The sequence below is a fragment of the Abramis brama genome (assembly GCF_963993115.1).
Source record: "Abramis brama genome assembly, chromosome: 10".
Lineage (NCBI taxonomy): Eukaryota > Metazoa > Chordata > Actinopteri > Cypriniformes > Leuciscidae > Abramis > Abramis brama.
The window spans coordinates 18,067,058-18,090,441 of NC_139972.1; the positions used below are offsets into that span (position 1 = coordinate 18,067,058).

The 23,384-nt window shown below is 39.8% G+C and overlaps 1 protein-coding gene across 1 annotated transcript in view; it reads right to left on the reverse strand.

Moving 5' to 3' along the window:
* Positions 1-638: 638 nt before the first annotated feature.
* The window catches only part of sik2b (salt-inducible kinase 2b), a 40,706-nt gene continuing 17,960 nt past the window's right edge, over positions 639-23,384 (reverse strand). The window contains exons 5-15 of the mRNA XM_084126551.1: positions 20,359-20,483; positions 19,729-19,852; positions 14,931-15,151; positions 14,677-14,829; positions 14,412-14,570; positions 10,256-10,487; positions 9,452-9,736; positions 8,213-8,373; positions 4,738-4,848; positions 3,337-3,428; positions 639-3,256 (exon numbers count right to left, since the gene is read on the reverse strand). Coding sequence (XP_083982677.1) covers positions 2,701-3,256; positions 3,337-3,428; positions 4,738-4,848; positions 8,213-8,373; positions 9,452-9,736; positions 10,256-10,487; positions 14,412-14,570; positions 14,677-14,829; positions 14,931-15,151; positions 19,729-19,852; positions 20,359-20,483 — 2,219 coding nt within the window. The 3' untranslated portion in view covers positions 639-2,700. The remainder of the gene's footprint in view (positions 3,257-3,336; positions 3,429-4,737; positions 4,849-8,212; positions 8,374-9,451; positions 9,737-10,255; positions 10,488-14,411; positions 14,571-14,676; positions 14,830-14,930; positions 15,152-19,728; positions 19,853-20,358; positions 20,484-23,384) is intronic.

Here is a 23,384-nt window from a genome sequence, read left to right on the forward strand (position 1 = left end):
AAAATTCCGTGTTTGGCGGGCAAGCGTTTTCTCAAAAACTGAAAATTCAGGTTTGGCGGGGAAAGAGATAAAAAAAAAAAATCTCACTTTTGAATTCATGGTGACTAACTTAACTTCGTGACCACCGCCTTTTTATAACACAGTCATGCGTGCGAAGCCGGAAAGGCGCGTTTGAGTTTCGAAATGTGCCGTTAACACAGCAGCAGCATGAACGAGTAACCGATGTGACTAAACTAATATAAAAGATGGTAACTTCTATAAAACAGTAGCCTAACGTTAAAGTCTTATGACATTTGGTATTTGGAACGCATTGAGTCGCGGAGACCACGAAAGTGGCGGGAGCTCCGTTGGCAGTGAGTGTGTCGAAAACCTTAAGATGACACACAGCTCATATCTGTGACTGCGACTCTGAAACTGTCTGTGCAGCGACAGACGAAAAGTCCAGTGTTTCCGTTCACACAGCAGGACTTCGTCGTTGAAATCCAGTTGTGAGTTCGGTTATATAATGCGGTTGTCACTCCGGTAAATAACGAGCTGTGTGTGAATTGTATTCTGCTGTTGTGTAAAACGAACAGCCCCCAAGAATATGATTTGTGATAGTGAAAATCCCACCAGGAAATAAAGACACAAAACGCTAGTTCAATAAACCTTTTTTTAATCTTAACAGCACATTAGCTTATGTGTGGTCAACAACCATGTTGAAGGTAAATGTAGAATAGTAGAATGTCCAAGGAATGGTGTTCGCCAGCAGGTGTGATTATGATATGGCAACACATTCACTAATCTGCTCTTTCTGAACTATTCATAAGAAATATTGCTATTAATACTTTTCAACGGCATATACTGATTGACAAAAAGAAAAGAAAAAAAGAAAAAGCACATTTACGAAGCAGTCCAAGAAGCTCCAAACTCCACATTGTGGTGTTATACAGGAACATTTCTGAGGGGACTTTGGTTTTGTACCTTTGTAAAACCTGGGTCTACATATGTCCTGTAACAATACAAACAGAATCAAACTGAAAAACAAAGTTATTAAAGAATAATTCACCCAAAAAAGAAAATCTGTCATTATTTACTCACCCTCGGGTCGTTCCAAACTCATTGGGCCACTTTCATGATAGTTATATGTCCTTTTTGACGCTTGTGAAGTGTTTCACAGAAGAAAGTCAGCCATTCAAGTTTGGATCAAGTGAGTAGAGAGTAAATGCAGACAGAATGTTCATTGTTAGGTGAACTATCCCTTTAAGATCTTAACTTAAAAGAACGAAGAAAAAGGCACACGGAACACTATCACATTAAATACAAAATCTGTTGCATTTTGAAAGCGCTTCCAAAGTTTCTAACCCCTATGTTACACAAAACAATCGCTAAGTCGCGCTCTCTCGGAATCCTTCTTTGAGAGAGCGCCGGCTCGCAGGGAGAAAGTTATTGGAAAGAGATGAATTTGTCTCTTATTTGACAAAACTAGCAGAGCAGGTTCATCTTACCAATCTGCCGTCTCCTCAGCTACATTAACTTTAGCTTCCATGACAAAGTGCTCCAGTATATTATCTGCCTTAATGCGTGTTCTGTTAAAAGCCCCGAACCTTGCGATCAATTTGCGTCATGATCGTTCTCTGTAGAGTATCTGATATCTGGGTTTAGTCACAGACTGTCATTTCAAGTAGAACAGATTTACTAAGTGCTGCTAACAAAAACAATCTTTGTTTTGTCTGTCGTTAATGCAATGAATTGGCCGAACAATCCAGTGTCTTGTGAATAAACGTGAATGCTGATGTGTTCTTTAGTGTAAAGGGGTAAATACCACCAAAATAATAATTGAAATCTCCAAATCATTAAAATGCATGCCGACATCGCCCATGGAGGTGATAATGTCACCTGACATACAAGAGTCATGACTCATCCCTTCACAGTACACCAATTTGAGTGCAGATTCTGAAGAACTGCAATATTAGCAAACAAAATAACACTGTTGTGGTTTGAGGAGAACAGTTTGTTATTTTCAGGGCCTTTAGGATGAGCGTGAGGAGGAAATCCAGTGGAAAAAAAGAATCGAAAATCACAGCTTCATCCACAAGTATCTGTGGATTTGGACTTGAGCCGTTTAGAAGTTGAGAAACATCCGGTGGTAGCAGTTTTGGGTGGTGCAGTTCCTACTTATGGCTTCATTTTTTTTTCTTTTTTTTTTTTTCAGTTCTAAATGAATCAGTATATTGCTTCAATATTGCCATGTGTTTTAAACTAACATTGCACTTATCGAGTGTGCACGACTAGTCTTTCGTAATCAAAGTCAGACGCTTCGATTGACTTTGTTCAGTACAAAACGTGTCAATATTTAGTTGTGCTGTCGATCAGGCTCTGTATTGCAGATCTAGGCTGTCTTTGTGCTACATATGGCGCGTAGCGAGCAGCTCCTATCCCGCGGTCAGCTTGGAGGCGACGAGGTGAGCCCCCGACGCAACTGGCCCGAACGCCACGCCATCCGGCACTCTATTGTGAGAGAGCAGCAGGTGGGACCACTGGAGAACGAGGAGGGAGGTAGGGAGGAGTTTCGTAAAGTATAAAGATCACAGCTCACGTTCGCAAGAACCTAAACGTCGAACGTACAAAACTCGATCCGTCCCTGTGACGTCATCTCATCCGTCAATTCATCCGTAGTGAGTCAAATATCAAGGTAATACTGGTTATTCGAGTCTCAGCCTAGTTCACCAGTACGAAACCGTGCTGGGGGTCCACGGTCTCCATCATTTCACTGTCCAGAAATGGGTCGGCCAATGCCAACCCTTCGTACCCAGCCGCGCCGCCCTCCGCAGGTGGAGGCGGCTGCCCGGGATCAAGCGGATAGTCGTATTGCTCCGGGTACAGTGCTTCTCCTGAGAGGGAGTGGCTTGGATCGCAGGCTGAGTAGGTGTAGTTGAGGGGTTCGTGCTGTTGCGGCTGCAGCTGAGCGGAGAAGCTTTGTGGTAGAGGCTGCATCTGAGAGTAATGTCCCAGGTAGGGTTCATACGCTAGGGCTTCTGGGTTGGGCTCCATTAGGTGGCCAAGTGGCTGTGCATGTGCAAACGGAGGTGAGGTCTGGCGGTTCTGCGGCTGCTGATGTGATGCTGCGATCAAACCCTGTGGCTGAGGTGGGGCTCCGGAGTCCTGGTGGCCCATGGTTGCACAGGGAGCGTAAGGGTCCTCCACAATATGCATCTGGTTAAAGTATGTCTGCATTTGAGTTTGTTTATGAAGATATAGACGTTTTTGTTGCAGCCTGCGTATCGAACAGAAGGGGTTTAATAGACGGATCACTTGTTTGACATCAAGAAAGACCGCAGTAAAGAAGGGTAGTACCTGTGTTCCTGCAGCTGCTGCTCCAGACTGCGAGGAGTTTCTTTGCAGAACATCTGACAACTGTTGGGGCTGTTGGCCATCAGTGTGGCTTTCTGTACAGAGATGCACAACATCAAGGATCGTGAAATGCAGAGCTCTAGCAATCTTTCAGCACTGCCATGAAAATCTTGAGAAATACTGCAGTGAACTTTTGGCCTTTTATCACTTTAATTGATAGAGATAGCAGAAAGAGGACAGGAAATGGAAAGAACAGAGAGCTAAGCACCAACAGCAGAGAAGTATTAAATAATATATTTCAGCATCTTTGCAAATGTCAAGGCTTACTGCAAAACTTATTGGCCAAAGGTATTGTGTGGCTGCTAGCATGTTTTTATGTGGTTGCAAGCATGACGGAATATATTTGCTAGGGGTAGGAATCTTTTGGTTAGATTCAAATCGATTTTTAATAAAATTTAGACATGTGCGTAGATTTGATTGTTATTTACTGTTTTGTGTTACTTTGCTTATTTGACTGCGGTAGACAGTTTAATAGGTCTAGAAGGAAAAAAATCCAACTGAATTTAGTTTTTCTTCCCATTTTAGTCAATCCAATATAAAACAAATGCCCTTTAAGCTGACTACAATCATTACAGTCTTCTGTAATACAGCAAGGCAGGCAATTTTATTTTATTTTTTGATATTAAAAATAGGAACAAAGAAGTGCATTACAAACACGTTTTCCAGGTACAGTAGCATAGGTTACTACTTTGTCTTCACTGTATGAATTGTATGAATATAAATTGATTCATATTAAAGATATAAAAGTGATTCAGTCAAAAGCAGCGAGTTTCTTTTTAAATGAACATTAATGAAACGGATGGCAACAGTTTATGAGGCTGCTGTCCCTTTAAGAATGAATGCACGGATCTAATATACTGTTACACATCCGATTTTCTCCCATTTGTTTTCGTTTGCGTAGGAAAAATAACAGTGAATACTCCACAGTCCATACGATTTGCATTTTGACAATCCTTGTTCGCGGCTTATTGTGATTAACGTCAATAACTTTAAGTAATTTTAAGTAGTACTGCGAAGTCAAAGAAGTGTAACACTTTAGAAAAATGATTTTTGAAATTTGTGAATCGATGCAAATCGATTTTTGAAATATACTAATCGATTTTTTCCTTCACCCCTAATATTTGCTATGGTATTCTGGATGGTTGCTAGCATCTTGCTATGTTGTTCATCCAGGTAAGACTGTCTGAGCAGTAGTAATATTTATGCTTGTCTTAACCTATCATTACTAAGCAACTATTGTAGACCATGAAGCCTCAGAAATGTGCTTTGTAAGTGTACACACATCTCAGATGAACTATAATGATCATTAGCTGGATGACGTTAGCAGAAATAAAGGTGCGTCACCTGTATTCTGTGAGAGAGGTACTGCGGCTCCAGACTCTGTCTCCTTGACAACAGTGCAGGGTGTGTTCCACCTGAGCATAGAGCCATGTCATGCTGGTGACCTCTTTCCTCCTGCACAAACCATACATACACACAGAAAACATGTCAGCGCCTCGCTAGGTGGCCACATCGGCGGCTGTGCACTCAAATGCATAAATTCATTACTTGGTTATGAAAAGGCTGAATAGCTGTCCAGTGACCCAGAGGGAAAAACATGCCAGTCTGCTCCAGTAGCTGATCCTACTCACAATGCCACATGCTTCTAATGGAAGATCATTTTTCACTGTTCTTTTTTCTACTATATTAGCTCACTAAAATGAACATGATTTAGAGCAGATTTTTTCTTGGACTTCATCTAGACACTGGCGCCTGCCCTGTGCGGTACCCCTACTAGTTATTCCCATAAGTGTTTATTCATTGATTCATACTAAATCTCTGTCTTCGGCTTGCATGGAGCAATGGGCACCAGCCACCAGCCTGTTACTCGACAATGGCCGCATTCAGCGGGCTTACCGGATGGACAGTAAACAACTGACAATTGGCTGCTTCTTCTCCAGTTATTACATAAGCGGGCTGTCTGTGTGTCAGTAGGGAGGTTAGAAGGGTAGAAGAGTTCAAGTAAGGGCGTTCTGGAACTTTTCAACCAAAGTAACTCGCAGTGCTTCTCGGAGTAATACATTTCACAATAATGTCTTAGAACCCTGGTTCACCTCAACCTGGGAATGTTGTAATTATTGCACCAGCATTAAGGCCTTCTCCCTGTTCACAAATTTTACTGAGCAAAGCTTCAAGCTACAGTATTGTATGCAGGCCAAGCGTTATAACGCAACACTCATAGTTCAACTATTTCAACTGTGACCTATTTGCCACCGGTGGAATGCAGACAATGATTACTGAGGGTCTCTTCGTGAAAACAACATGGGAAAAAAAACATTAAAATATTATGTGGAAATAACTGTATATATATACACACACACACACACACACACACACACACACACACACACATATATACACTGCCCTGCCGCTGTTTGGATTTAAATAGGCAAATGCTTAAGAGTCTATGATTGGATCATTATAGCGGTTTGGCAACAGTTCTTCTCTAACCCTAATTGATAAAGTGTGTAGCTTTTCATTTCTTAAGCAACCATGTAGGAAGACAGATCATGGCAATATTTCCAGGATGACAATGTCAAGATTCATCAGGCTCAAACTGGGAAAGAATGGTTGGGAGACAGCATGAAGAATCATTTTCACACATGAACTGATGCACCTGATGCAGTCCAGACCTTGAATTCATTGAAAGTCTTTGGGATGTGCTGGAGTAGACTTTACAGATTGCTTGACTCTAGCATTTTCAGTACAAGACCTTGACCAAAAATGTATGCACCTCTTGATGGAAATAAATGTTGTGATGTTATTTCTATTCTATTCTTGTCAAGATCTTGTATTGACAATGCAAGTGTACCAGTGTATCTTTTTTCTAAACAATGCTAGAGGAGTATAAGATGTATAAATCAAATATACATGTAGAATTGTTTATTATTTAAATTTACATTTATGCATTTGACAGACACTTTTATCCAAAGCCACTTACATTGCATTTCAAGGTACACATTTACATTCTTATCAGTTCTTGCTTTCCCTGGGAATCGAACCCATGACCTTGGTGTTGCAATTGCCAACTGTCTACTGTTTGAGCTACAGGATAAATTTTGTCCAGTTTTGAAAAGAATGAAACCATAATATCATCTAATTTGGTAACTGTTTAAAAAAAATATTAATAACACAAGTTACTGTTAATTTTGACAGCCTTAATTTTTTTTGTGTGCAATTTTCTGCAGACCCCAGTTTGAAATCTTCTGCATTGGTCCTTCAGAATTGTAATGCCCAGTTCAGACTACAGGATTTTAGCCTGATTTTGGCACGATACATTTGACGTAGGGTGTTCTTAACAACAATGGGCTTCAGGACACAAGAATCCATCGTTTTATCTCGTATAGTGGATGACAACTGATGCCACGTCTGTGATGCTTCACGACAGAAAACTAGCATGTTTAATTTTTTCCGGTCTTCCAAGACGGGTTCCGTCACATCTGTGACATTGACCAATAGAAGCACAGAAGCTCTTCTGTACACAGCTTTCAAGCATGCCGAAACAAAAGAGAGACGACAGTATGGGTGCAATGGAGGAAAGATTCGTGGAGCTAAGGCAGTACTCCTGTCTTTATGGCCCTGTTTAAACCTTATATTAAAGGCCCCCTGAAATCAAAATGTAAGTTTTTCAGATGTTAGTATGAATAGGTTAGCCTCAAGGTTATGAATAAGCTGGTGTGATCCAAAACAATTAAAAAATTTGCATTTAGGAGAAATAAGCATTCAAATTTTACAGTCTCTCACTTCCCCTAAAATGGATCACGGATTTTTTTGACATCACCACGGACATCAGCTTGTCATCGCATGTTCTGTCCAATCAAATGCTCTCTAGAATCTAAAGCATCCCGCCTCCTATGCTATAAATACCACCTGGCCAAAGCGACCGTGGCTGTACCTGTGCGTTCGGTAGTACACGCATCAGCTGCTCGTGCTCATCACTTCTCTCAGCACAACATGTCTCAGTTCAGTGAACTGTTGGAGTTACTGGAGTAACATATACTCCGGGATATTGGTTTATTTTGAGTCGGAGGGACTGTCCGAAAGCGAGTAACTTTAGAAAACTGTGGACCAGCCCTGACTCAATACGCAAACTGTTTTGAACGATTCAGTTCGATTTGGTGAACTGGTTCGACACGTTCACTAAAAAGAACCGGTTCAAAAGAACGATTCGTTCACAAACAACCGGACATCACTACCGTTGACACGTCCCAGAGCAATATAGGTTGGAGATGTGAGTTTGGTTACTCAAACGCTCGAGTCCGTTTTCCAACTGTATGTTGGTTAAGAATGGAAAGGCTAGAATTTATTCACACATCTACTATTGAAGCAGAGGTGTTTCAGCAACCAGGTACAGAGTACATTTATTTTTACTACTGGCTAAAAATAAAAATCGATATTTTACCTAAAGTTCCCTTTAGAGTATTCCATACTGTCCTCTTCGTGCAATCTAGAAACGTGTCAACTGTCATTCTTTGTTAATGGGGCTTTTCTGATGACAAGACAAGGCTTCTATAGCCATTGTTTACGCTCACAACACGTCAGTCGATAGTTCCTCAATCTCAATGACATTACAAATGTTGTTAAAGACAGCAAGCAATAATTTGGTCTGGAAGCAACGTGTCTGACATGTTTTTTGTCCACAATACGATATTATAAGTCAAAATTGCATATCTGACACAATCATTTTCGTGTAGTCTGAAACTGGCATTAGAGATACTAAAAAAACTATTTTAGGCTAGCTCAAATCTGTGCTTTCTAGTAGCTCCCCTGGTGGACTGACCTGTAGTGCAGGGTCCAATAAGCCATGTGGATGTGCCTGAGGGCTCAGCAGCCCCAGGGAAGGGGTTTCTCCAGAGCCCATCTGCTCATACACCTTATTTAGCTCCAGGATACCTTTGGTCCGTGCCAGATTCTGTAGGTGCTGTCTAAAGGCCACCAAGCCTACATGGAGAGAGGAGTAAGACTATGAATAATAGCACTGTTATTTCCAAATGATTTATTGATCATCAGATGATATTCCACCCCCTGTGTCATCATGAATTCTTACATGGGAGTGTCAGAACAGAGGAAGTGAAACACATTCCCTCAAGCCCACGCCACTTCTGCTTGCTCCTGTGTGGTTCTACCATGCGACCTCTATTAAAGTTGTTAATCAGTCTATTTCAGGAGAACATATGTTCAGGCATGGGTGCAAATGCTTTATTCATCGTTCAAGTGCCCATTAAAATGCTGTTTAGTGGCTCTTGACTTCTCTGCAGCTAAACGGAAGAGGGTAGATGGGTTGAAAAAAGGGACTCTCAGGTTATTTTAGGGCTTCAAGTGATTAAGGGTAATTATTCAGGCCACAGGATGAGAGAACTCAATAGGACAGAGTTGGCCTAATCTTCAAAGCGTTCTCTGATTCACTCAATGAATCATCTGACGGGGGGGTGGGGAATTAGAGGAGGAAAACAAGAGAGAAACAGGGAGAGAGTGTGTGAAAAGAACAATAAGTGCGAGAGAAGACAAGGAAGAGCAGAGAAATGTTTTAATCTAATGCATGTACCACAGTGGGGTTCAGACGTCTGAGACCACTTGTAAAAACTTGAGCACTTTTTAAAATTATTTTATATTTTAGTTATTTTTTTATTTTAATGATTTTATTTAATAGAAATTACATCATCAGCATAACAAATTTGAGTGTCACATGATCCTTCAGAAGTCATTCTAATATGCTGATTTGATGCTCAAGAAACATTGCTTGTTATTATCAATGTTGAAAGCAGTTGTGCTGCTCAATAATTATGTGGAGACTTTTGTGTAGATTTTTTTTTCAGGATTCTCCGATGAATAGAAAGTTTAAAAGAACAGCATTCGTTTGAAAAAGTTTTTTTTTGTAACAATATAAAATTCTTCACTGTCACTTCTAATCAATTTAATGTCTTTGTTGAATAAATATATTAATTTCATAAAAATAAAAAAAATTTGTCCCTAAACTTTTGTGTATTTATTCTCATGGAGAGCACAGGATGCTGCTCACCTTGAGTGAGTGAGGTGTCTGACGCCCTGCGGCCCTCACGGAAGCTGATGGGAGAGCGGTTGTGTGTCTCTCTCCTCTGGGTGCTCAGCGCTTGCATGGTGGGGTTAGCGGGACGAGCGCTGATGAAGGGCGGAGTCAGGCGGGTGACGGGTGTGTTTGCCAGGACCACCTCGTTAAGAGAGGGCGCATCCTCCAGCAGACTGAAGTCACTGTGCACAGAGCCCATGTCATACTCTGTGTCCACGCTACCCAGAGAGGGGTTATGACCCATGCTGAACAGTTTACCTGGGTAAAGAGAATGAGATGACACTCATTTATAATCTTAAAGTCCCCCTGTGGTGAAAATCAAGTTTTTAATGTTGTTTATATGTCTATGTGGTGTTTTAATATGCTTTAAGACAAACCATGTGCAAATTCATAAGTCAACACCATTGCTGAGTATTTTCTCCTTAAAACTGCAGTGAACCAAAGACAGTCTCAAAAACGCGGTCTGAAATCGCTGGGGTTTCTGACGTCACAAACTACCTTGTAACCAATCACGTCAACGATTGGATCTCTGAGCTGGTGTGAGTGAGTGGAGGCGGGGCTAATTTGCATATTCATAGAACCGCGTTTACTAAATGAGGCAAGGGTGTAGTTACATTCGAGTTTTAAGGGATACAATTATTGACTACAGGGGGACTTTAACAGTTTTGAAATAGTAGATTATTGTGAATTCATTGTCATTTTTATTCTAACTGATTTATTAACAATGAAGTGGGGTTTAAACCTATAACTATGTGGTTACCCCTAAGCCACACCCACCTCCACTGGTCACAATTCCTGGCTGGTTGGTGACCTCAGACAGCGTGTGTCTGCGCTGACCAAAGCGGGCCGTCTGATAGGCGTTGAAGACATGGGTATGATCATCCTCAGTGTCCAGCTCCTCCGTCTCGATGCCCTCGTCTATAGACATCTCCATCATGTTGCTGGGAGACGAGGCGCTGGATTTGCGAACGGCCACGGGGGGCAAGGGGTCCAGCATGCAGCCGTTGACCTGGAAAACAATGTAAAAATCTCTAAATAAAATGTGGCGAACAGTATTTGAATGATGCTACTGTGCTTGAGGAAATTCCCACAGCCATGTTGCAACATCTAACGCCTGGTACACATTGTACGATTTTGGGCTGGCCCAGCTGAAAGATGACCAATCGTGGTGATTTCTGTGATCGTGGCTGCTAAACGGTGGTCCTACATCGTACAGTGACGATGTTGCGACCAAAGATTGTCTGCGCTAATTTTCTGACACTGTCAGAAATTTTGCATTATCATCTCACAGTGTGTTTGCAGCTGCGACCTACGTCTACTGACTAGCCAATAAAAATGCAACATGAAATGGTGTATTGATCATGGCGCTGAAACTTAAAACTACTTGCATCAAGCTTCATTTGCAAAATTGACATGCCAAGTTGTTCTCTTTTCCCTAGCCATGACCATGTCCATATTCTCCTCTTTCGCTTCCTCCTCCTATTTTCACCGAACATAAAAACAATTGCCAAAGTGCAATTCATCTGGCTCAATTTGTTTACCACAGGCGTATGCTGATGACGTTTTATTCTTCTATACTAACTTTTGTCATGGCCTACAATTCAATAGGTGTCATCATTGTACAGTCTACATACAAGTCGCACCCAAGTTTATTACATCCATGTCATATAATGTGAAATCACACAGTCTGTAGCAGGCATTATGGAAAGCCTTCCCTGATGATTTGATATTGCAATTGGCAGGTACTTTTTTTTTTTTAAATGAAAAATAAAATGTAAACTGTGAAATATATTAAGCCACATTGTGAGTCATAAAGTTGTTTCTTTATTACTCTGAAGTGGAAGTGTAGTATATTCAACACTAAACCGACTTGAGCTGAATAATGACACTATTATCTTGCTATAGCTGTTTTACAGCAGAATTTGAATCTCATATTTGATTAAATTTGCATTATTATTATTAGTTTTATATCCCTGTTTATTACTGTAAAGCTGCTTTGAAACCATTTTTATTGTATCAAGTGCTATAAAAATAAAGGTGACTTGATTAGTATATATGCAATTTATATATTTTCTTTCAAATATTTGGGAGATGACAACTTTTCAGGATGTTTCTTTTTATTACTTTGCATGAACTCTCACTTACACTGGTGTTGTAGATAAGACATTTCACCCACATGCCTCGCAGCACTGTATTTCCCGTAAACTAGTTCTAATCTCCCATCAGCCCTAACAAGTCACCCACAGTCCTGAGGCACATTTCCACTCAGTCAGCACCATGCACATGTACTTTTACGTGCTGTACGATGACAGGCAGAACTTGATGAACACATTCCCTACTGATTTGGGGACTGAGCGAGAGTAAACAAAAGCTCTGCAGTCTCTCCCTTTTGCCTCTTTTTATTGCTCCCTCTCTTTCACTCCAGCATTTCGTTCAAACGAATGAGTGAGCTGAAGAGGAGGGGGTGGAAGTCTGGAATGCAGGGACAGGAAGTGTGTTTTGGCTGAGAGGGCCGTCAGAGCCTCATGCAGACAGAGTACACTGAGAGAGACATGCCATCAAACACACACACTCAACCAACATGGATCATCTGGATGAGTTGAGTTTCCTGCAGCATGCTGGGCCAGGAATGCTGTTATCCCAACACACGGTTAAAGAACAGCCACAGATCCTCTCTTTATTCTTTTGCATTTCAGCCCATCTTTGTGCCCGGCCCCTCTGTTATTCACACACAAACAGTGTGATCATTCGGACTTTGAACAAATTATGTAATCCCAGCCGTCCCCTCCCCACCAGTGGTTGTGTTGTACTCTCTGAGATCAAGCTTCAGATTTGATGATCTCGTACAGGAGAGAGTGCCACAATTCCCCCTCTGATCTTTAAGGGGACGTGTGTCATTTTTTCAATGCTAAAATATTGAATTCTATCTCATGTGGAGGAAGTGGAGACTACTATAAATAAGCCATTTGTAGGTTGATTTCTCCAAAAAGTGTTAACACAATCGCTGTTTTATCTCAAGTAGTAAGTTTGGGTGGGGGCTATCTGTTTGTTCAGCCAATGGCACACAGGAACATGCTTAAGGAAACCTGTGTGGAAACATACATTATTTTATGCAATTATGTTTTGTAATCTTTCAACACAATGTTGAAAAACTACTTCTGTTTTTTTTGCTGATGTCACAAAAAGTTCTCCCATCCATCCTCCAATCATATGGAGTCACAAAGATTTTTTTATGACCTGAAAAATTCTTGAACAGGGTTAATATCATTAACTAAAACTAAAACCATTAAAAAAAAATTATTACTTGACACAAAAATATTACCTGCAATAAAATAAAATAAAACATAAAAAACAAACTTATTTCCAAGGCAAAAATTCTCAAGTTCATTTAGTTTAACTTAAAGCAACAAAATAACTTAAAACTAAATAAACTAAAACTAATAAATAAAAAGGAATAAAAACTATAAAATAAAAACAAAAACATAACAAAATTACTAAAACTAAATTTAAACAAACACAATGTTAAAGAGAGGAATTAGCTAATGCAATGTTCAGTATGAAAGTCATGAATGCTCAATTACTCCACATTTCCGAAGATGGTAAAATACCGAAACACACAAAGCCAGACAGTCTGTGGTGCAGAGTGTATGAGAGTGAAAGAGAGGGAGAAGAAAGAGTGGAATGACTAAGCCGGAGCGAATGGACAGCTGTCACGTCCAATGTGTGTCACTGCCAGAGACGTCTACAGTCTGACCCGCTTATGTAAGCCAAACAGCTGTGGACGGCCTCAAGGGGAAACACTCACAGTGTACGTCTCACCTCACCATCAGATACATAAAGACAAAAATGACTAAGGCCACTAAAAAACATCAATGTAAACAGCTTTTCCCTCATCGACACAAAATGCAATGAAAACAGAGCGAGAGTGAGTGAAAGAAGAGTCTTTGAGAGAGCTGATTACTCCTCCTCAAAGAGACAGATAAAAATGAAGACAGCATAACTAGGTCTCGAGTGAGTGAAGTAGATACGAGTGGCAGAGCTGGCCGGCTCCTGTGCTGTTATTCCTGTTCTGTATGCCAAGCTGGCAGCCGATCTGGCCGTCTGTCAGGATGGTTCTGAACAAAAGGCTCCTCGGGGAGCGGGCGTGATGAGAAGGCCTGAGCAAACAGCCAGGCCCACTGCCTGACCTTGGAAGGACTAACGTTGCTTAACAGCAATGTAGGGAAGGAGTGTAAGAGCACTCAGCGTGCAGCAGTCAGATTCAACTCTGTAACAACAGCTGTTTGTATCAGCGTCTCAACAGCTCGCTGCACATCAGTGTAGAAAGAATGTCTCAGAAGAATGGGCTTATTTTGTTATATAGTTATATATAAAGATATATATATGTCATATGCATATATAGTAGACAGAGATCTATCTAGATCTATCTATCTTAAAATATACCCTGAATCATAATCACACCGTGTTCTCACCTGATGGAGTTTGGGTTCCTTGCCACTGTCACTTAGTATTCAACAATGTTATTGATCTTATTGTTCTGACTGTATTGACGCTGCTTTATGAGAAGTGAACAGAGCTGGATGATAGATATCACTGTTTTCTGCAGAATTGCTTTGTAGATGAAATTAACTAATCTAATAATTGATGATCTTTACAATGGAACTGAATCAACACTGAACTGACTTCAGGTGAACAACAGCCGAAATACATCATTTTCCTGTTATCACTGTAAAGCTGCTTTGAAATAATCTGTATTATATAAAGTGCTATATAAATAAAGGTGACTACATCTACCTCTAGCTACCTGCCTACCTATTTGCTAAGCTTGAGTGAAAACTCTAGTTTTCATAGAAGAATCAATGCCTAAACAAGCAACAGAGAGAAACACAAGCTTCTTCCCCTATAATTGAACATTAATCCATTTCTCACTCACTTTGGGAGTCCCAACCTCCTCCTCCATGAGGCTGTGCTCAGTAGCACAGGTGGAATGTGGGAATGTGAAGGAGTCCGCAGAAGCTTGAGGCATAGCTGGGGATCGCAGGAGACGCATGTTCTGAGGCAGGAGGCTCACCTGAGGAGCAGCGCTGCTCGCCTGCGGTGCAGAGAAAAAGATCCGGACACAGTCAACAGCTTGGCCAACATCATACTTGCACTGCTGTTAACATTTTAATTTTTAGAGGCAATTTGAAGAGTTTTACCTTGACGACGGTCTGCTCTGCAATCGTACTGGGACGTCTCTGGCGGGCGTCGAGTCGGGGCTCAACTGGGAAACTGCAGCGGTGGGCCTTTAGCCTCTCAACCAGCAAGTAGTAGATAGCAGCAAAATGATTGTAACTCTTATTCTGAAGAGACTGCAGAACATATGGAGAAATTATTAAAAAGAAGGGCCATTAGTCAAGCTTGTATGAACATTAACGCAATTTCATTTCTTAAAATCAGTGTAATTTCTCACCTCTACGGTCTTGTGCTGGTCGATGCCCAGGCTGTGCATCAGCCTGAGCACCTGTTCACTGTATTCTCCCACACCAGCCTCCCCCTCCACAGTCTGCTGATATAACATCGGCCGCTGCACAGGCACCTCCATCACCATCCACTTGTGCTCCTTTATTTGTCCTATAGACAGGCGTTTAGAGGGGTCTAACACCAACATCCGCCTGATCAGATGCTCACAGTCTGCACATAAGAGAGGAAAGAAAAAGATAAACATGACACGTCCTGTACCCAGGAATTGATGGGGAACTTTTTTTTAAATAAAGTTTGGGGTCAGGGTTAGGGTTAGGGTGAGATTAATACTATAATAAAAACGCATTTGAATGATCAAAAGTGACAGTGATTGTGATAGTGTTACAAAAGATTTATATTTAAAAGAAATGCTTTTCTTTTTGACGTTCTTTCATAAAAGATAAATATGACACGAACAGTGGTGTATGTTGGAGGGGAAAAAGTCTTGGCGGAAGAACTGTTTATTCTGATAACAGTTATTAGTAGTATCATTGGTCAAGTATTATCATAATTGTGGGAGCAGTAAGAAAGTTCTGTGCTTGTCTCAGCAGTGAAAACAGCAGCTCTGTACAATCTCAACCTGAAAAGGTCACAGTGTGTTTGCTTCACAGTAAACACTGCTGCATCTGAGACATACACTCAGCAATGGTGACAGCCTGTAACCTCCACTGACAAGATTTGTCTACAGTCCCTGCTGAAAACTGCCCAACAAATGCTGCACTGTCAGACCAACACAAACCTTAATTACATTATCTCATCCGAGAATGCACAAGGTCTTCTGTCTGTCCCTGTGTCCTTGACTACTGACCACGTCTGACTCAGCTGGGCTGAATGAAACTGACGTCACAGGGCTGGTGGTGATGCGGCTGTGCTTAATGCTCCTGTTGCTCATTGCTGACTATTTTTTTTTTAGACTTGTTCATCCTGTTAATCTGTCACATTTATGGTTGCTGGAGAGCCTGTGAGACACGAGAGCAAACAGAGGGAGTCGCATGGCTACAGTAACACTCCTTGTGCTAAAACACAGTGGGATGTCCGCTTGCTGGAAACATCCTCCTCCTGACGGCTCCCTCACTTCAGCAGGGAAAAAAAAAAATAAAAAAAAAATAAATAAAAAAAAAATCACAGAATCTTATTAATATATTCATGTAGAAATCATAAGCATAAATACCTTGATTTTAGGATGAATGGTTACTGATATTATTAGATTTTTAATCACTGCTTGCTTTAAAGACAAAACTTAAGACAAATTTTATGAATTAAAAATTAAAATTCGGTCATCATTTACTTGGGAACCGGGACTGTCTAGCACCAAAAAGCATCCTTAAAGTAGTCCATTTGACTCGGGCACTTAACAGCAAGTTTTCTGAAACTAAACAATAGCTTTGTGGAAGAAAAAGACAAAATTTAAGTTTTTATTCACTGAAAATCTCAACAGATTATTGGGAGAAAGGGAAATTCACATTAATTTGTCTACACCTGGCTCCAGAACAAGACATCTACAAAGAATAGTTTTATATCACAACATAGTGCCAGCCTACTGGCGTTCAGTCACTTAAAGGTAGGGTAGGCAATTTCGGAGAGGCTAGCAATAGCAAGCTAGCTTTGAAAGCATAAGATCCCACCCTCCCTTCAGAGCGCTTTCTAAAGCCATGCCTCCTTCAAAACACATGAACACACCCTGCCAGAACAGTCTGCAAAGAGAGAGAGACGGTGTTAAATTACCTCATGTCTCAAAGTACATTACATTACATTACAATAATAATGACCGTAAACAACTTAGAGCTCTGACTTGTACAGATTCATTTTGGCATTGATAGTGTTGCCTCAGAAATGCATAATTCCGAGTCCGAGGACGTGTACAGCTCCAAGTACGAACGTCATGGGTTGCTATCTACGGATCATAACTACGGTTATGACATAGCGTGAACGCAACATAAGCTCGTTTTTTATTGCTTTAATTTTAGTTATTAATATAATTTACCCTGGAGTAAATTCAAAGACGTATCAAAACTAAGGCTAGATCAAATTTATTAATGCCAAGTCAGCACAGAAGATTATTTTAAAGGCAATTACAAGGAAGAATAAAAAAATAAAATAATAAATGTAACGCAGTATGTTGTTCAGGGAAGGAGGCGGGAACCGGCGAACATTCAAACACTTTAATTATACCAAAACAAAACGAAAGTAAAAGTGTAAAAAATTTAAAATGAAGTCTCTCTCGTCCTTCACTGTCGTCGCTCCTCCTTTTATGCTTCCGTAGCTCTTTCGTGAAAGATATGAGGCTGGAGCGGCGCAGAGTAGACGCTCGTTATTAATCACGCCACCGGCCTCGCGCCAGTCTCTCACGGCTCTCGGCCCCGCCCTTCTTGCCACAAAAATAATAATCTCAATACAATTTTTTTTTTAAAAGACTTTTTCAAATGTACTTGTGATAGACATACTAAAATTCTCTCTAGTGACACCTCACTAAACACATTCTTTATAGTAAAAGTTCCTCCCTCAATCATACTTTTATTTCACCTCAAAGTATCAAAGGGCAGAAAACTTGTCCTACATGTCCTAGAAGATAATGCCATTACTGTGAAAGTTCCTGAATGTTCCATCTCATCTTGAGTTCTCATTAAAGCTACCAGGATAATTCTGGAAAAGTACTTTTCCTTCACTGAGAAATAAGCCAAAGTTCCCTGTATAGCACACCAGGCTCTCATAATCTTTCCCAACTGTGTGTGCTGTGTTCACTGTGTGACGTAGTGTGAAGCATGTAGTGTGTGCAAGCAGTCTTGGCTGAGAGCAGACTGAGGTGGGGTGAAATCCTGTGTGATGAGAGCATTTGAAAACAAAATGTAAAGGAAACCCACACACTGTTCTCATTTTGGGGAGTAACAGTTTCACTTGGGGACCCGCAAGGACATGAGTTTTGGGCTAACATTCTCAACGTGGCTTAATTGTTTAAATGTCTTGAACAAAGTCAACTGACCCCCTACTACCGGCCCCCCTCCCCCCAAATCAGGGGCCATCCTGGCAAGACCGGTAGGTTAACATGTCTTCACTCTTCCTCGGGTTACCTGATCCGTGCTTAATCACAGTGAGCAAAGCTTTTGAAAAAATGAACAAATGTGACATTATGACTCTTACGTCAAAAGCGGACCACCCCTCCCTCTCTCAGAGTCTGGCATGAACTGGCTCACTGCCATCAGGATAGTCTGAAATCTTGCATCTCAACCTTTGCCCTATTACGTTATCTATCTCTTTTCTTGCTCTCCTTTCCTTTTTCTCAAATACAATCCTGCCCTTCACGGCTTGCGTTATTCTGGCAAAAAAAAAAGAAGAAAAAAAAGAGTGGAGCGAACGCTGACTGCTTTGATTTTACTCTGCGTAGGACAACAAATCAGGTTTAAGGAAGCCCTGTATGACTAGATGGCTTTCTGGGTCACCTGACCCTGATTGGAATGTGTTGATTAGGAGCATTTAACAAGTGGGCTAATTTAGCTAGCATGTTCTTGCGATGCATTTCCAAAGTACTATTTAATAATTGACACACTATTAAAAAAATAATGGTGGAACCAATGATAAAAATATGACAAATAAATTCTAATAAACTTGTCAGTAGGTATGCTTGATAATCAGTACCATATTAGTGATATTAAAGACTTTGTTTAATAGATTTATTAATTGCTAATTTACCATATTTTTACATAAAATGTTTACACTACTATTCAAAAGTTTTTTGTGAATAGGAATTTTTGTTTTAAAGAAATAAATACTTTTATTCAGCAAGGACACATTAAATTGATCAAAAGTGAGAGCAAAGACATTTATAATAAAAGACTTCAAAATAAATGCTGTTCATCCAACTTTCTATTTCCCAAAAAATGAAAAACGTATCACAAATGAATCAAAATTCCTGAAATGTTTTCCACAAAAATATTAAGCAGCACAACTGTTTTCAACATTGATAATAATAATAATAATTTCTTGAGCACCAAATCAGCATATTAGAATGATTTCTGAAGGATCATGTGACACTAAAGACTGGAATAATGATGCAGAAAATTCAGCTTTGCCATCACAGGAATAAATTACATTTTAAAATACATTCAAATAGAAAACAGTCATTTTTAATTGTAATAATATTTCACAATAACTGCAAATAAATGCAGCTTTGGTGAGCATAAAAGACTTCTTTCAAAAACATTAATCAATCTTGCCCAACCCAAACTTCTGAACGGTAGTGTAGATGACCTTTTTTGGCGTTGTCTAACATTCACTTAAATTTGACTTTTAAAAACACAATGTAATAACATTGTTAAATGTAATTTAGCAAATCTCAAAATGAATATACACATTATAATGTTGTGATGCCTAAATTCACTTGTAGCATTTAACATTTATAGGATATATTTGGACAAAAACAGCAATTAATTGGTTTATTGGTATCGACCAGAATTGTAATATCAGTGCAACCCTACCAGTCAACCTCACTAATAGACTATTCGGTTACATGATAACTAGTTTACAAGTTGACCCTCATAACTAATTTCAAAGGGATATGTTCCATGGCTCAATGTCTCTGAGCAGTTAGAGCCATTCTTCTTTATCCAGTCCAGACACACACAAACTGTAGCCAAGCACTTATGGAATGTTTTAATTGACCAGGCTTGAATTTCATAAAAAAAAAAAAAAAACAGCAACTACCGCCAGAAAACCTCTCCTGGTGGACTTTGAGCACTAGGAGAACGTCTCACCTTCTGTCATGAAGTAAGGGATACGGAAACGGCCCTCCAGAACACGCTGCCGCAGGACGGGGAGAGAGGGCCCATCGAAGGGCAGGGCACCACACACCAGCACGTACAGAACCACCCCCATACTCTGCAGGAACACACACACACACAGCTTCAGCTCAATGGTGAAAAACAAGATCATAATGTGCAAATGTACAGGTGGCATGTGGCATCACTTACTTCCCCTCATGTCGTTCCAAACCTGTATGACTTTCTATTTCGTGGAACACAAAGTGAGATGTTTAACAGGAGGTACGTGCTGCTCTTTTCTCATTGTATGTGAAAATTTCACCTTATTAAAAAGTCATATGGGTTTGGAAACGACTTGAAGGTGAGTAAATGATTTCCTATTTTTGGGTGAACTCTTCCTTAATGGCAGTAAAAAGCGAGCAAGAGAGATTTCACATGATCTGATCTCTATCTCTCTCACACGAACTGCAGGGTGTTTGGTTTACGCTTTGACGTCAGTCGAGTTCTCAAAGGTTGAATAGGTGGTAACACAAACAACTGTCAGCTGACTTACTAATCATTTACTGTCAAACACACTGCAGTGTGAACGTGCACGGATACATTGGAAGTGCAGAGAGGCATTACCCAGATGTCTAGCTGAGGTCCCTCATACTGCTGTCCCTCAAACACCTCCGGGGCTGCATATGGAGGACTCCCACACCATGTGGCCAGGGGCTTTCCCGACTGGAAGAAATTTCCAAAGCCAAAATCTGCAAAGACGGGGGGAAAAAAGAGAAAAAAAAAAAGAAAAAAAAAAAGAGAACTGTGAAATAAGAATGAAACTGACAGGCTTGGCTAAGCCTGTGCTCAATACTGATTGTACTATCAAGGTTCCCACACCAAGTGACCATTGAACTTTTCCAGTTAATCATGACTAGTGTGTTTAAAAAGCATTTAATAGAGACTAAACCCACTAAAAAGAGATATTTCTAGCTGATTTTCTAACTTATTGAAAAAATGTTGTAAAATATTTTTACAATTTAAAATAGCTGTTTTCTATTTTAACCCTTTCACGCATAGTGGTCACTACAGTGGACAGCTATTAAAAAAACATTTTCTTGAATTTGCACGGGTTTTTATGGCAAAGTTGCACATCAGCCTCTTCATTGGACCCTGGTGCATCATCCTATAAATTGCAACCAAGTGGCAAGCCGTTGTGTTTCGATTTTTTCCCCCTCCAAACCAAGATGGCCAAGGGTCAGTCAGACATGCCAAGTTGCTCCGGAATATCCACCCATTCCTTCTATCCTAGGAGACTCTTGTAGGTAAAAAAAATATTGCAGCATCAAGCAATATCTAATGAGTCATATCACAGTAAAATTTTCCAAGTTTTGATTTTAGATTGAGAGAAAACTCTGATTAATCACATGTCCACTGTAGTGGACGTCATGCATCAATTGCTATATTTCAGCTACAATTCATAATTATAATGTGAATATTGTTTTTGAAATTTAAAACTTAAAAACTTAATCTGCAGTGACATTTTTTACTGTAAATAAATGTACTTGTATTATTAGAATGTAATTTTCATTGACATCGAAAAAAGTCATGTGATTACATAATGTATGACACTTGTAATGCATTACTTGTTAGATTAAAAAGTAATCTGATTTCGTAATGCATGTTATTGTAATGCGTTTTTTTACTCATAACATCAAAAAGTAATCTGATTACGTAATGCATGTTACTTGTAATGCGTTTCTTTACTCATAACTTCAAAAAGTAATCTGATTACGTAATGCATGTTACTTGTAATGCGTTTCCTTACTCATAACATCAAAAAGTAATCTGATTATGTAATGTGCGTTATTGTAATGCGTTTCTTTACTCATAACATCACAAAGTAATCTGATTACGTAATGCATGTTACTTGTAATGCGTTTCTTTACTCGTTACATCAAAAAGTAATTGATTAGGTAATGCACATTACTTGTAGTTAATTACTTGTTAGATAAAAAAGTAATCTGATTAGGTAATGCATGTTACTTGTAACACATTACTTTTCTTGTAACATCAAAAAAGTAATCTGAATGCGTTATGCATGTTACTTGTAATGCATTACCCCAAACACTGATCATTTCAGATGAGATTGAGGCCCCGTTTACACGTACATGGTTATTTTGAAAAACGGAGACATTTCCCTTCGTTTGCACCCTTCGTTTACACGCAAACGGAGGATTCGCCAATGAAACCGATTCTTTCTAAAAACTCCGGCCAGAGTGGAGATTTTGAAAATCTTCGTTTGCACTTTTGCATGTAAACTGAGAAAAACGGAGTTTTAGGCAGCGACGTCACGGAATGTGACCATTTTCGGGATTCTGATTGGCTAAGGTGGGCTTGAGCTTCTCGTTACACTGCCACCTACAGGTTTGGCATGCTCTTGACAGCATATACACAGGTTCGTGTGCACGATGTTATTTTTGAAAACGAAGAGGGGAGAAATGTCCGTTTATGAAAATAGCCATCCACGTGTAAACGTAGCCTGAAAAAACGTATCGCTAAGTTTTCTCAGAGGAGGGCTATGATAGAAATGTGCATGTCCATCTAGAACATAATCAGAATTATCAGCTAATAAGGGTAAATCTCCATACTCTGGTGCACTGGAGGGACCATCTGAGTGGTTTCCACAGTTGTACCTTGACAGACTGTAGAAAATTCTGATGGAATCACGTCCTCATGTTCTGATATCAAAGATACGCGAAGTGCAACTTGTATGAAGTTGTATGAAGCCTTTGCAATATTTTACATTTATATTTTTTGTATATATTTTATAGTTTTCACATGATTTGATATAATTGTATTGATTAGTTTGTTAAATTCACATACTTTATGTGTTTGATTATTGTCTTATATTTAATATATTATATCTTAAGATTAAACCAACCGCATGCTGTCCACTCAAGTGGACATCTGAAGATCTCTTTGAAAAATTTGTAAAAAAAATAAAATAAAAATCAATTCTTGTTTTTCATGCCCTAAGAGCAATAAAAACACATAGGAAAAAAAATCCTGACTGATGTTATCATAATTCATGCATGAAAGGGTTAATATAAATTTAAAAGATTATTCTTTTCACTCCTCTATCAGAAATCTTGCGAGGAGCACTGGTCGAGGCAAATTTATGGTGAAATTATTGTCTTTCCACTTCCGTATTATGGCCCCAAAAGTGCTCACTGGACCATTCAGAAGCTTAGAATGGCGCCTATAACCAATGCCATCATTATGTTTTGCAACAATTAGGTTGCGAAGGTCTTGAGACAGCTCTTTGCTTTTACCCATCATGAGATGTGTCTTGTGTGACACCTTGGCAATGAGACCTTTTTGTAGGCCATCATTTGGGACTGAACCAGCTGTTATTAATTTCCACTGACAGGGGGCTAGATTGCTTTTTAATTACTGCTTTAATTAAGTTTTCAGCAATTGTCTTGGCTTTCCATGCCTTTTTGCGCCTCCCTTTCTTCATGTGTTCAATACTTTTTCCCTGTGTCATTTCACATTATTACACATAACTTAATTTCTGAACTTATTTTTGTTTGTTTCTTTGTATGTATGGCTTACTTGGGTTGTTACCAACATCTGGTGAAAATTTCATGTCAATAGCACCTTTGGAA